Source organism: Acanthochromis polyacanthus, chromosome 21 (assembly GCF_021347895.1).
Source record: "Acanthochromis polyacanthus isolate Apoly-LR-REF ecotype Palm Island chromosome 21, KAUST_Apoly_ChrSc, whole genome shotgun sequence".
NCBI lineage: Eukaryota > Metazoa > Chordata > Actinopteri > Pomacentridae > Acanthochromis > Acanthochromis polyacanthus.
The window spans coordinates 1,566,458-1,580,786 of NC_067133.1; the positions used below are offsets into that span (position 1 = coordinate 1,566,458).

General features: G+C 41.0%; 1 protein-coding gene across 9 annotated transcripts in view; it reads right to left on the bottom strand.

The window, feature by feature from the left end:
* Positions 1–14,329, bottom strand: part of caskin1 (CASK interacting protein 1) — a 151,383-nt gene that overhangs the window by 20,006 nt on the left and 117,048 nt on the right. For 4 of the 9 annotated variants that reach the window (XM_051940950.1, XM_051940953.1, XM_051940956.1 and 1 more), the window contains exons 10-15: positions 11,678–11,795; positions 8,212–8,457; positions 3,712–3,816; positions 2,765–2,883; positions 1,684–1,765; positions 905–1,014 (exon numbers count right to left, since the gene is read on the bottom strand). In XM_051940950.1, coding sequence (XP_051796910.1) covers positions 905–1,014; positions 1,684–1,765; positions 2,765–2,883; positions 3,712–3,816; positions 8,212–8,457; positions 11,678–11,795 — 780 coding nt within the window. Of the gene's footprint in view, positions 1–904; positions 1,015–1,683; positions 1,766–1,839; positions 1,901–2,764; positions 2,884–3,711; positions 3,817–8,211; positions 8,458–11,677; positions 11,796–14,329 lie in introns of all 9 variants that reach the window. The other 5 variants (XM_051940951.1, XM_051940957.1, XM_051940955.1 and 2 more) reach the window with 4 other exon arrangements.

Below are 14,329 nucleotides of genomic sequence, written 5' to 3' on the forward strand. Positions count from 1 at the left end.
ACAGTCTACCTTGTCTGTGTGCAAGTCTGGTTAAATAAATGCCAAATAAAAAAAGATTTCTTCATCTTTTCCCACTGTCCCTCAGAGATGATTGGTCTTCCTCGACACCCTGCCGAGGGAGCTATCAGGAGGCTGGGTGCTGAGGAATCAGAGCTCCGGCTAACAGATGGTCATTGCAACATGGCTCACATGGTAGCGCACACACACATGTACCGCAGGCGCACAACCACCACGACCACCCGCTGTTTAAATATGCTCGCCGGTTTATCAACTTGAAATTATTATACAATGAGACGTGAACTTAAACGCATATACAGACACATACACACTCAGTACAGTAGATGACAGCTTATTGTACATGGTGTGAGCTCATTTTTCACACTTTATTTTGCGCCAAGCGAGTCCACCCACGCCATGTACACTGCTGGGCATCTGCCAGCACACACACACACACATCAATATCTTAACTAGAGTTCTGCTTGCCTGAGGTGCCCTAACTATCAGTGTAGAGAAATTTATTCCAGCAAAAAAAAAAGAAAAACACTGCAATGGAAGTAGAGAAGCTGCAACTAAAAGGAGTGAATAACAATGGAGAGCAGGTAGCAGATAACAGAAGGATAGGATTCTCTCAAACAGACACAAGATTCCTCGTTCACAAGATCCAGTCACACACTCACCGTGTCGTGGCTGCATCCGAACACTCGCAGCACGGATGAGGCCAGTTGCGAGAGAAACCGCTGGGACATCTTAGTGTTTGTGTGTGAGTGTGACAGTGAGCGTCGAGGCTGAGGTGGCCGAGGAGCTACCTTCCCATCGTGCCGCAGTTTCGGTGCTGATGCTGCTGCCTGTATGTGACTTGTGTGTGTTTGTAGACTGAATCTGTGGGGATTTGGGACTGTCCTACCTTCCCCTCGCCCGGACCCTCCCCCTTCCTGGTTGCCGTGGCGTCGTAAGGCGGCGCCTCGTGGAGTGGACATCCCGATTGGCTCGATGTCCGAGAGGAGCTGACAGAGCCTGCCGGGAGAAATATCATTGGCCCGTCACAAGCTGTCGCCCTATCTGTGTACGCTTACATCGATCAACAGATGAGTTTACTCAGATCGCTCTCTGACCTCTGCCCTCCTCCTCCAACTCATTTCTGGTCAGCATCCTTCATTCCTTGGACAAGCAACCAATCGAATTCTTGCTTTCCAAGACAGAAACAACCCTCTTAACCAATCGCACCCTTCTACACTTCCTCCTACATCCCCTGCCTTGGCCATCTGTCTGCTGAACAAGCCAAGATCTGTGTGTGTGCGTGTAGAAATGATATGATGACATTTTTAAAAGACCACTGATTTATGTCTCTTGTTTTTCTAACCCAGTGCTCTCGCTGTCTCATTTTTCATCTTTTTCTCTCTACTAAAAATTCTTCTCACCATCTTCATGACATTTGCAAGCACTGTTAGCGTGTTTCATGTCGTACACAGTGATGTCTAAGACAATAAGTCAAGCACACGGACAGGGTTGAACAAAGATCCCTCTCTCCTCTCGTCACAAATTTTGATTTTGCAGGGTGGCAAAGGCAAGACCCGCCCTCCTCTGCTTCTGATGGGCTTACCCTCATATTCCCCCTAACATTATTGAGTTTTCCCTTGCCATCCAACAAAAAGAAAATGCTTGTTCTGGTAACCCCTGTACTACCTGGAGGCTGGTCCACAGACTTGGACTGCTCCAGTAGATGCTCCTTGGCTTTGGCAGACTGGGACAAGACTGTGGCTAGAAGCTGCAAGTACACACAGACACATATATTTATAAGCACATGCAGGCATTCACATGAACAGGCATGTAGAAACTTACATTTCTTTGCATTAAAGCAGCCTTCATTCATTTTTTGACCACTGGAGGACAGTGAGACAAGCTGAAAGTACAACATATTATCACAAGTTGTAATAATGAACATTTTAGATTATAGTTGCGACGTTATAGCCACGTTATAGCCACGTTATAGCGGTTATTTGGAGTTGTGTTTCTGGCTACCTAGTGAAGAAGTAAGTCCATTATTGAAAAAATGGTTGCTGCCTGCTGGAAACAGAGTTAATGAGAACAGTGAGAGTGAATAAAAACAGTAAAGTTTGAGGGTGTAAAATCCAAACAATGACCTGAAAGATGCTAAAATGCTCCACAGAGCTGAGAAGAGTTGATGGTAATTCTGGTTTTGACACAAGAAATAACCACTTTCACAATACTCATAGTATTGATTATTAACTATTTGATGTTTAGGGTAGAATGTTTAACTTTTCTCAACAGTGGCCATTAGTGATCATAGATACAGTGACTTTACTAAACATGGTCTGTTCCATGTGATGATGGCGTCTTAGGAACTTCTCATAACACAACACAATGGAAACAATCAAGATTTTTGATCTGACAAATAGAGGTTGCCTTTGGGTCCACTCCTCCTCTTTGAGCTAATGCTTTTTTTTAGACATTTCACAGGTGAAAAGTCACTTTGAAATTGCTAAATCAAAGTAAATTATTCTACTTTTGAACTAACATGAATTGATCAAGGTAATTCTTGTTCAGTTTAATCAATTTGGTCACCATGGGGACCAAACTGCAGTCTCCATGGGCGCAATATATTTTTGAGGGTTAAGTTTTGGTTTTAGGAGTACAGCTTGAGTTTAGTTAAGGTTAAGATAAGGTGCTAGGGAAAGCATATTATCAATGTCGTGTCACCACAGGGCTAATGGCACTAATATTCGTGTCCATATTTGTGTAGTACCTTAACCCCCTCAGCCTGTGCGTGAAGGATGTGTGCAGCACTGCCGGCACTCTGACCGCTGCCCGACGACCTTACACTGGTCACACTGCCCGAACTACCCACACTGCTGCGGTCTCCACCTGCAACAAACACACACACATGCACACACACACACACACACACACACACACACACACACACACACACACACGCACAATAGCATACACATGCATTCACACATGCATGCAATCACCCGAACAATATGCATCGTTTTTTTTTCCATACAAATGCACACATGCAACAAACAGATGAATGCATACAGTCACACCCACACACATTCACACACACACGCACACACACACACACACACACACACACACACACACACACACACACACACACACACACACACACATTGAGTGATTTAGCTGATTTCCAAAGCAACATGGTAAGAGAAGTGACTCTCCTTTGAAATGCACTGGGCAGCGTGTGGTTGGATGGACAGGACGGACAGACAGTTGACAATCGACTAAGTGACAAACACAAAAGTGGAATAAAGACGCTTTCACGCACGCACACACACACACACACACACTCCCCATCGTACCTCGCCCTCTTTCTCTCCTTTTGTCTCCACACAACACACAGACTGTAGACCGATGCAGATGGCTGCAGTCCTACACATAAGGCCATTGAGTTAAACTAAGCTTCAGATGGAGGGATAAGCAGTACATGGGAAACTGTCAGAAACAGGTCAAAGAGTATCTGACAGCCTTCAGACAACATCGTCTCAAACAAACAGCTGGGTGGATTCTACTCTTGGGCGCATTTTCACTACCATAGACACTTGCAAATGGCAGTGCCTGGTAGAAAAGTTTTTTTTAAAACAGATGTCAGATACTATTTGACCCCTGGTCAGACTTTAAAGAATCAGGGGTTGAGGGCTCAGCGCAGCGCGGCTTAGTTACCTGCCACGGGTTTGCGCAGTACCCAGATCTCTTCGTTGGAGCCTCCATGGGGCCCGCTGGATGGGGTGGGAGAACTGTGAGGACTTGCCTCAGAGCCGCGACAACCTTCAACACAGAACACCACCGTTAGCCGCTAACCGACCCTAAAGTGGCCAAGGAGCCTGCTGTTGCTTTGCTGTTCAAAATTTGCATTTGGAGTTGAAATATCTTTGGCCACGTTGGCACACTGGAACAAAGCTAATTCTGTGTTAGCAACCTGTCACTTAACTCATCAGTGCAACATTAGTAGTTTTTTCCAGTTGTGTTTGGTCTTGTAGCTCTATAATAACACTATTTGATAACATTCAGCCTATAAATGTTCACTAGCTAGCTGATAACTTGTCAGTTGTTAGCTAAAACAGTTAGCTGAAAAAGGCTAATCAGCTCCACGGAGCTAAAGTCTTGTGACAACAGTCTGCAGATTCACCACTAATTGTGACCTCTCTCAGGTGTCATTTGAGCTATTGTTCATGTAAAATATTTTTAGTGCAGCTTTAAAGCCATCATTACCTTTAAATATCAATAATTTGATGCCATAATGAAAACACTAATGTAAAAAAAAAGACTGAATATAGGTTTTAAAACACAAATGTGTTGTACTAATGAAAATATATGTATGGGACATTGCTTATGGTAATTAGCATTTGCAGTTGATTTTGGATTTTGTCACATAGTTTCATATAAGGTTAGTATATCACTTTAAAGAGGATGATGTTAGCTTTGTCTTTCACTAGATTCCTACTGCAGCTGTCAATACTGTATTTGCCACAAAACTTAAAACTAATAAATGATTTTAGCAGATTCAAAATGTTACAATTTACATTTAGCCAGTAACCACTGAAAGTAGTGGCTCTTGTTGATATTCTTCTAAATTTTAGTAAAAAACCATCAATCGTAATAGCTGTGAGAGCTTTTACTGTAACCTGGCAGAGTGCTGCAAACTATAAAAACTATAAAACTTTAAAGCAAGCTCACAATGATCTATACAATCAGTTGTAATGTCGAGCTTTGCATTGTAATCTGCCTTAGGTTCCCGCCTGATATTTTTAGAAAGGAAAGGGTAATGTGGGGTTAATTAAATTAATTCCAAACTTGAAAAAGATAGGAAGTACAGAGGGGCCAGTAGGAGAGAGGGATGGTAGAGTAAAGGCGGATAAGGGAGGTTTTAAAAGGATATATAAATCTTCAGCTTACATACACGCTTCACTTTCATTGTCACACACATGCTCGCACACAAACACACACACACACACACACAGAAAAAAATACAGCATATATATATAGATATATGAAAACATTTATATACCCATAGTACATAAATAAATCCATAACATGAATATCTGTGTATATACACATATATGCCATAATGTACATACACATACATATATAATGCATCCGTAAGTGTGTGATTATATATGTTGGGCTTTCAGAATGGGGCTGCTGCTGTAGTGCATTTGGAGAGTGCCATAAACCATAATAACCATCTTACTGAGAGTTTATTAATGGTTTATACGTGTGACCAAAAGTGCTCCAGAGAAACACACACATTAAAAAGTTCCTTCTGCTTTCATGTGATGTCACAGCTCCTTCTTGTGGCCATTTTGCATCCCTCCAAGTGACCTCACATGAAGTCCTATGCAGTCTGTTTTCAAAGACCTTCAGCAGCTTTGATTCAGAACGAATCATTCGGGAAATTTGATGTTTTCAACCAGTGCAATCAAAGCTCAGGAAAATGTGCTGAGCTGATGCACTTATCGTGAAAGGGAGTGCTGCATCCCAATTTTGGACATATTGCGTGACACAGAATTGGTCTAAAGGGATTTATTCTCCTGGAGGTAACAAAATGGTGTCCAGTGAAGGCTCCCATTCACAGAGTAGAAAGTGCAAAGTTCACAGTCAGTGAATACCTTACCTGCAAACCACTGTGGGTGACATTTTCTAACAATGCTTTTGGGTCTGTTATGCAATACTTGACATTTTACACTTTGTAACTAGCAAATTTTTGCATGTAATGCATAATGCCAGGATGTTCTACTCATATCATGCCTTCAAGAATTCAAGAAGAAGAAGTTAGGATTCAGAATACATTAACATTCTTCAAGGAGGTATGTTTTAATGAATACTGTAGCTAGACAGAAAATATCACCCATTCCTTTTGAAGCAACATCTGTGACTAAACCTCTGACAAACTTAACTTTTGTTAAAACAAAAACTCTGCTTGTTCCAGAAAACAAACTTGTCGTTCCCATTCAGAGTGATGAAGACAATTTCTCTGAGACTCACTGGTGTTAGTTTTAAGTTATGGTAAACTGCGTTTCAGCACCTTCATGACAGTTTCCACTTCTCCAAAGCTTCACATAGACACTGAATTCTTAACCTTTCTTCACCACACACATACACCTCACACACATAAGATGCAGGAATAAGAGCAAGGTGGGTAAAAGGGATGTTAAAATATTCAGATGTGACAATAACACACAGGACAAGGACAGAACAGAAAACACACTCTGGTCAGGAAGGAGTAGTGTCTGGGGGTGCGTCTGTATAAGAAACTAGCAGGGCTGTCCTGGTGGTTGGAACAGTGGTGGGACAGACATAAAGAGGAAAGAACGAAGAGGAAGGAAAGGGAAAAGTAGGAACAACAAAAAAACAAAACATAAAAAAAACAAAACAGGAACCAAGACATTCAACTGAAGCACAAACCAACTGAGGTGAACAGAGGCCTGTGGTAAAATGGTCTTTATTCCTTCCCACTTATCATCTACCAGTTCTTTGTGAAAAAGAGAGAATTACAACCATTTCTTAACACTTTGCATTGTTGTTTAATCACACCGCTTCAGCAGTACTTTATCAGTTGCTTATGTGTGCCTCTCCTCTTCTGCAAAGCTGTTTCACTTAAATGCTAAAGCACGGCCAGCAACTGATGCATTAAAACAACGTGCTTTTTGTTGTTGACTTTGGACCCATGGCTTTTAGCAACATTAATTTAGAAGGAAATGATGATCTTTGCTCTCAGAGATCAAAAGGGATCTGTATTATGACTCCGGCTTAACCCTCTGAACCTCAAAACTAGCTAGCAAGTTTTAAAGACGAAGCTGTTTTTAAGAAATCATGGAAATTCAAACCAAAAAAAAAAAAAAGTACAAACAGAAAGAATCGTTGGATTTTTTTGACACTTCTGAAACTAATGTGCAACAACCAAATCTGAGCCTGAAGCTGTAATATTAAACCATGAAGCTATTAATGCCTTGACTATGGCCAACAATCACAAGGAGAAAAACACAAAACAAGTTTTAATCTGAAGACTGCGTTTCCACCGAGCAGGTAGGAGACAAGTAGTATGTAAACCAACATTTATTCCAATATTTGTAACTCCTGAGGGTACATGGAAAAATGTAAATGTTGATTCCAGGTTTGATTTCCATTATTAGTGACACCTTTGGGTTCTTTGACAAATGTTGCACATGTTCAGTCCAGTTTTTTTCAACTTTTTGCTCAATAACAAAAGAAATTCAACTTCTTTTATGATTAATGGTAATTATTTTTATCTACTACTAACCAGTTGTTTTTATAGAGGTGTTGGACTTTATAGAAATAAGCTCACAGTTGCCAAATGTAACAGGAGCAAGAAAGCCAGAAGTTGCTTTGGGTTCAGAGGGTTGCAAAGACTGATGCTACATTACATAAATATATGCTGGTTTGTATAAGTGGCTTTTCAGAAAGTCTGGCAGCTTTAGTGTCCGGAAATTATTATTATATGACTTTGGGAAACATTAATACAAATGTTTGACTGGAGTAATGCCAACCCAGATATACATGTAACCCAGGAAATCTAAAATGGATACAGTCAGATTTATGATCCATCTTAGAATAAACCAAAATGTACTAACTGACCTGTGGACCTATGGGTTTTATCCACATATTAAACGCTTGAAATAGCAACTGTTAAATGTTATATGTTAAAGCCTTTAATTCATATATACATACTGAGGTTTTTAAAAAGTTTATTCAGATTACTTTTACAGGATATGTGTTGGAGTCATGGATTAGTTTTTTAGGAATAAAAACCACACCATATTTTTCTGTAAAGTTTGGTCTTTGATCACAAACGCCCACAAAGTGAGCTCCACTAATGATACCAGAAATAGCAAGTAGCCTGAACACTTCTTTCCAAAAGCTGACTTTGGCTCTCAGAAATGAAGATGAGAACAGCAACAACAGAAAAAGCAAAGTTAGACAGTATGAGTAACACATAAAGTTACATAAATAATAATCCATAACAGAAAACTTTAATGGATGCCTTCTTAAAAACACCAATTAGAATCTTACATGACCGATCAGAAATTAATTTTTACTTGCAGCTAGTTAAAAAAAACACCAGAGGAAAGCATCCCTTGAAGCTTTGGTAATAATAATAATAATAATAATAATAATAATAATAATGAAAAAGTGGGCGTGTACCTGGGGCAGTGGGTGTGTCTCCCTGTGGGGTTGTCACGGGCGACCTGTTATAGCCAAAGGAAGTGAAAAGTGGAAGCAGTGGCTGATGGGAATGTGGTGGAGGAGGAGGCGGTGGAGGCAGGATATGGATCTGATGGAACGTGGTGTCGTTGCCGTTGACTACCGCGTTGGCAGGGGCAACCGTCGCCGGGGGAACCAGCGGTATCTTTTGAAACTGTTGAGTGCAAATGACTGTGCTGGCCAAACCTAGATAACACCCACCGTGACGACACACACACAACCAGCCAACGGTGGACCACCGCCACGGAACAAACAAACGACAAAACAGAGAATTACACATAAGAAAAAGGAGGGGGGGAAAAAAAGAAAATTAAAAACAAAGACTGAAGTTACAAATCAAACCAAGAGAAAGAGGGAGGTGAAGCTGAGTTAAATGGCGGATGGGTAGAGCGACGGAGAGGACGAAGAAATGTGGGCGTTGGTGGAATGAAAAGAGTGGAGATTAGAAAGGGAAGTGATGAATGGTGAAAGTGGAGATGGTCTGAGGGCATAATAATCAAGAGTGTTAGAGTCACCCAGTCTTAAAGTGCGAAACTAAAAATGCGAACCGCTTCTTAAAGTCCTGTTGCATGTTTGTAGCTACTAGCGAACAACAAGTAACATGTAAGGATGTCCCAGTCTTATATCAAAGATTAGGACGGGTCCAACCAAGGAATTTTACTGACTGGTATCTGCAGAATCTAAGTCTGATCCTTCGATTATGTCACACAGCTGTCATAAAGGGAGAGAACAACGGGGATGCAAACTTTGACTAATTTTCCTAATCAGTAATCAGTTACAATAAACATTTGTAACGTAGCCAACAGAGACATTAAATGGACCACAAAGTCAGCTCTGTTACATGTCATTTGGATACTGAAATGTTGGCGTTGTTGTTCGCAGCTTGTTTTGAACACATGGGCCCCATTAAGCGTCACAGAAGACTTGGTCATGGTGCCCGTTGCTGGTTAAACCCCCATAATACCCATAGAACTGACTGTAATCTGAGGGGGGTTTACTGTTAATACTAAACATGTAAAGAATACAGGTTTTCGCTGTCTTTTGGAGCCACGCTACACCCTATCCTCTCAACAAAATATTCTAGACATCGCCCTACCAAAGCATTACAACAAGATTTATGGCCACGTACATAACATTAAGGAACAATCTGAAGGCAGAACTTTTTTTTCTTGATGCATTGCAGAGCTGATGTGCTTGAAGTGTGTTTTATCTGGAAAATGGTTTTAGATCACTGTCAGCAGACACTAAATAATAAATGACGATAAAGTGTTGGTATGGTTGTGCAGCAATGCCATTTTACTATTATATATTTAGCTTTTTTTTGTTCATAAGAGTCTTTTCTCACCCAGTGCTGCTGGTAGAGACACGCCCCCACATGAATGTAGGATTTAATATCAATATGTCTTTTGTGTGAACATGCTAACATTGAGACTTGCTAAAATGTACTTAAAAAGTGTAATGAGTAAACATTTAGCATTTTATGGGTGCCAACTAGTTGGCAAGCACATTACCTTTTACACAGGAGAAGTATTATTGTACGCTAAAAAAGAGGGATATACACTGATGATTGGCTGATAAAAGTTTTGAAATTAAATACTGGAAACAGTCCAAAATGAACACTGACAGGCAGATAATGACTGTAACACCAAAGGTTTATATCCTGTTCTACTGCTCTATGTTTTTTTTGTTTTTGCCAAATGAATGTGTACATTTGAAAAGGATTGTATTTTCTGTGTGCACCTGCATCATGTAAGAGTAGGCATGCTAAAGAGTCTATATGATGCTTTATCCGTTTTTCTTAGTGTGTTCTAGCTTTTTTTGTGCTTGTAAAAGATCTGCAAACTAACAAAACTCGAAGTACACGCTAAAGAGAGTTATTGTTTCCCTTAAAAAGCACTGCTCCTTACCTGCCTAAAACATCTAGGCTTCTTTTCTGTCACTTATTTAGGTCACCATAGTCCTTTTCAGACGTGCTATGCAACATTACGGGCTTCATCAATCTGTCATAGTGACGGCATTCTGTCATTTAGACATACGTCACTTTACATTAATGCTCCTTGCGACTTTATGCTCATTCTAGGACTATATCACGATATTTAGAAATCTGAGGTTATGGTACGTAGCCAGTGTTGCCTTGCTGTTGTTGGCCGAGCTGACCAATCAGAGCAAACTGGGCTCTTCAGGAGTGGGACTTAATGCTATCGGGAGCTAAAACCGAGTGTTTCAAGCAGAAGGTGAGAAGAAAAACTGTTCCTTGAACATTAAAGCATGTCAGCATATTCTAGCAGACCCCACAAACAAAATTACAAACTTGTAAGTGAGCATAACGTGGGTTCTTTAAGCCCTCTGCTCACCGCTTTGCTTCTACAGCGTTCCCCAGAAAGTTACTCTACATTACGTGCGGAAGGGACTGACTGCGGAGGAATTCTATGAGAAAAGAATGATTAAAAATTGATGAAAAACAGCTGAGTAAATGAAACTTCTCGCTAGAACAGCTGCTGTAGCCCCCAAGTGTATGAGCGAGTGTGCGGATGTGCCCTGGCAGTGATTAGTCAGTGTGGCTGTGCTAAGCCAAGTGGGAGTGCTCCAGCTGTTTTCTGTACTGTACACAGCTGCCGTGTACAGTATAATGCTGCGTGCAGCTGCTATATAATGGGCTGTATGTAAAGACGGATGAAGCCACAATAGAACTAAGACGAAGGAGCAGGTTCCGTCGTGGGAAATGAACCACACGGCATGTAAGAGTAAGATTATGGCGATGAACTGTGACCGGATGAGACGGGATGGATAACATGAATGTCAGAGGTGAGTGATAATGTGTGATCACACAGAGAGACACTCATACAGACAGAGACATAGAGACATATATTGTACTACAGAGAGACAGACAGATGGACAAACAGAACTACCAGAACGACACCAGTAGACAGTTAAAAACATCTGAGGCTATTTGTGCACCTAAACGACAGGATGGATCTGAATGTTCTGTACGTCTCACCCAGGACATTAAAAGCCCACTGTGCTGATAAAACATGGAGGTAGGTGGTAGAGTAATGAGCAGAGTGACTGGTCGGCATGCCTATTCATTAATGAAAGTTTACATGATAAGGTTTAGCTTGATATATTGGGAAATGGCTCATTATTGTTCATGCTGTGGGTTAGATGATAAAGTTCAGTAGCACTCTCACATGCTAGCTAACACCAGTTTCTAGCGTTTTAGTCAGTGGGCAGCTTCCTTTTTCTTCATCTTCATCTTCTTCTATCTGTCTCCAAGTTCTTCTTATGTGTCATTTACTCACACTGACTGATTTGCTGACGCTTTTTTTTTTACCAGTCAGCTCGGTCACAGTTTTTACAGTAACTCCGACACACTCCCACATACACACACGTAGCAGTACGAACACACCTGTGCGCTTGCTGATGACCTCTACCATGGTGGATGGAAAGTAGCCCACCCGGTCGTTTCCTGTCCGGTTGTCATGGATGCAGCCTTTCCAGCGTCCGTCAGGGTGCTGCTCCAAAACCTGTCAGGTAAACATGGTTAGAGTAACAATATTAAACTATATTATACTATTAATCATAATAAAAAGCGCAAAAAATGTGATGCATGGATCCAAGAAATATTTAAAACTGAATACAAAAACAATTTTGTTACAGAGTAGTGTAGGCAGTGAAAGAAAGGAAAGTTCTCAGCTTTGCTTCACCGTGTTTTAAGTCTTGGGATGGCCGCTAACCTAGCCACAGATGTCCTTAGAGTCCTAGAAGGTCAAATATGTATGTAGACTCTAGGCCACAGCACATAAATACACAAGTAGCAGGACTTTGAAATGAATTCTCTGATTCACACGTCCCCACACTGCGTCTTTCAAGTTTCATCTCAGAATACCGTTCATTCTACCAAGCATGTGAGCGCTGTGATCAAAAGTGTCCGTACAACATGTGTGACATCGCGCTATCACACACACGTTTCTGTGATCACTGGCAGGTGTGCATTAGCGATTTCACCGTGGACCACAAACTAGGGCAGAGAAGAAAACATCAAAGTCTGTGTCAGTCGTGATGATGCAGCCTTTATGTGGAGGATCAACACATCACAGTGATGAGAGGTGCATCTGCAGCTATTAACGAGGGAAGAAACAGCAGCTTCCACAGTAGAACAGCCTGCGGTCTTTAAAACGGGATGCAGTCAGAAACGCTGCAGGGGTGCGCTCATTGTTTTCCTCAGTATTCGTGTGGTTGCATGAATTTGTCCCTCAGGGTCAAACCAACAAGGAAAAGTTGTGCTTTAACATTCTGAGGTGTCTGAGGGAACACAAAATCAAGCCTCTCCGCCCACCTACTTGCCAGATTTGGTTCATTGTCCATCCATCCATCCATCCATCGTTGATACGCCGCTTAATCCTAATTAGGGTTGCGGGGGGCTGGAGTTTATCCCAGCTGACTTAGGACTTAAGGATACTCACATTCATGTCTACGAACAATTTAGAATCACCAATTAACCTCAGCATGTTTTGGACTGTGGGAGGAAGCTGAAGAACCCGGAGAAAACCCACGCATGCACAGGGAGAACATGCAAACTCCATGGAACCAGGGATCTTCTGGCTGCAAGGCAACAATGCTAACCATCGAGCTTCTATGCAGCCATTGGTGCATTGTGAATTCTCCAAAATGAAATTTAAGTTAAAGAGTTGACGTTTTGACGCAGCGGTGAAGATGCAGTGTTGGTTGCATTCAGTGCTTCGTGCACTTACAAAACAGCAATTCCAGGGAGTGTTATAAGCGTAGGAAAAAAAGCACTGGGAGCAGATTGTCACCGCACAAGAAGATCTCTTTAATGAGGACAGGAGCCAAATTTAAACCACGTACACTTTGATTTTTATAGGCACAGTCTTTTTGATTACACCTCATATTACAGATGTCACCAATGTCTCACATATATTCCATTCAAGACCTGAGCACTGATATGGCTGGTAAAGAAAACACAGTTCAACTGCCCACGTTTGAAACAGAATTTGACCGTTCATATGGTGACAGGACATTTCTGAATGGCAAGCTGCCAATTTATTATCATTTTTTTTACAGTTAGTTAAACAGAACTTCAACTAACTGTAATAAATGAACCTGGTTTATTGTTTTTGTTCAGTAGAGAACAAAAAGAAACAAAGAGATGGTCTTTCCTCATATTTTATGGGTCTCTAAACACGCTAGGTAATTACATTCAAAAACAATGAAAAACTAGATTATGCATTTTATGTCCCTTTAGTTTAGGAATACATAAATAAAGATTAACTGCATATTATTCAGAGCTACTTTTAGCATTCTAAAGTAGAAAATAGTTTTCTGTTCAACAGAAAATCTAAAACTACGCTTGGTGCTGTCTTAAATCCCCTGAGTCAGTTAGCAGCGATGCCAAATTCATTCAGACCCTGAAGGAAGAAAGCACAGCTTGCTCTCCTTACTACTGTAATAAGCACCCAAAGGCTGCATAAATGCTCATAAATATTCATGAATGGTGGGAGGGTTGCAATGGAGCAAGTGTGTGCATATTTCTGTAGAACATATTTGTTGTAAATGAGAGGCAGTCGAGCTACTCATTCTTATATTTTTTTATCTAAAAGGGAGCGAAAATTCTCTGGCTACATGCTAGCATGTTACAAACACGACAGCTTTTGAAGCTGGGCTAAGTAAATGTCTGAGCTTTTAAATGATCATTCTGAGACTTCAGCAAGCTACTTCCTCTGTGATCAAGTAGAGATATTGGAAGTGGAACACAACCTGGAGCTCCCTCTTGGGACAAGAAGGAGAATTTGCAGGCCAGCGGCTCCTTCCTGTAACTTTCATCACTGGCTGCATATAGAGCCACAACTAACAGATGTTTTTGACATTTGCACTTTTTTGTAATCAGTGTTTTGGTATAAAATGTCAGAAAATGAAAAAAAATCACAGTATCTTTATCTGACCTAATTAAAAACCCAAAAGTATTGAATTTGCTATTAAAAAAGGCTACAAAAAACAGGTAATATTCACATTTGTGAAGCCAGAACCAATGATTTATTTG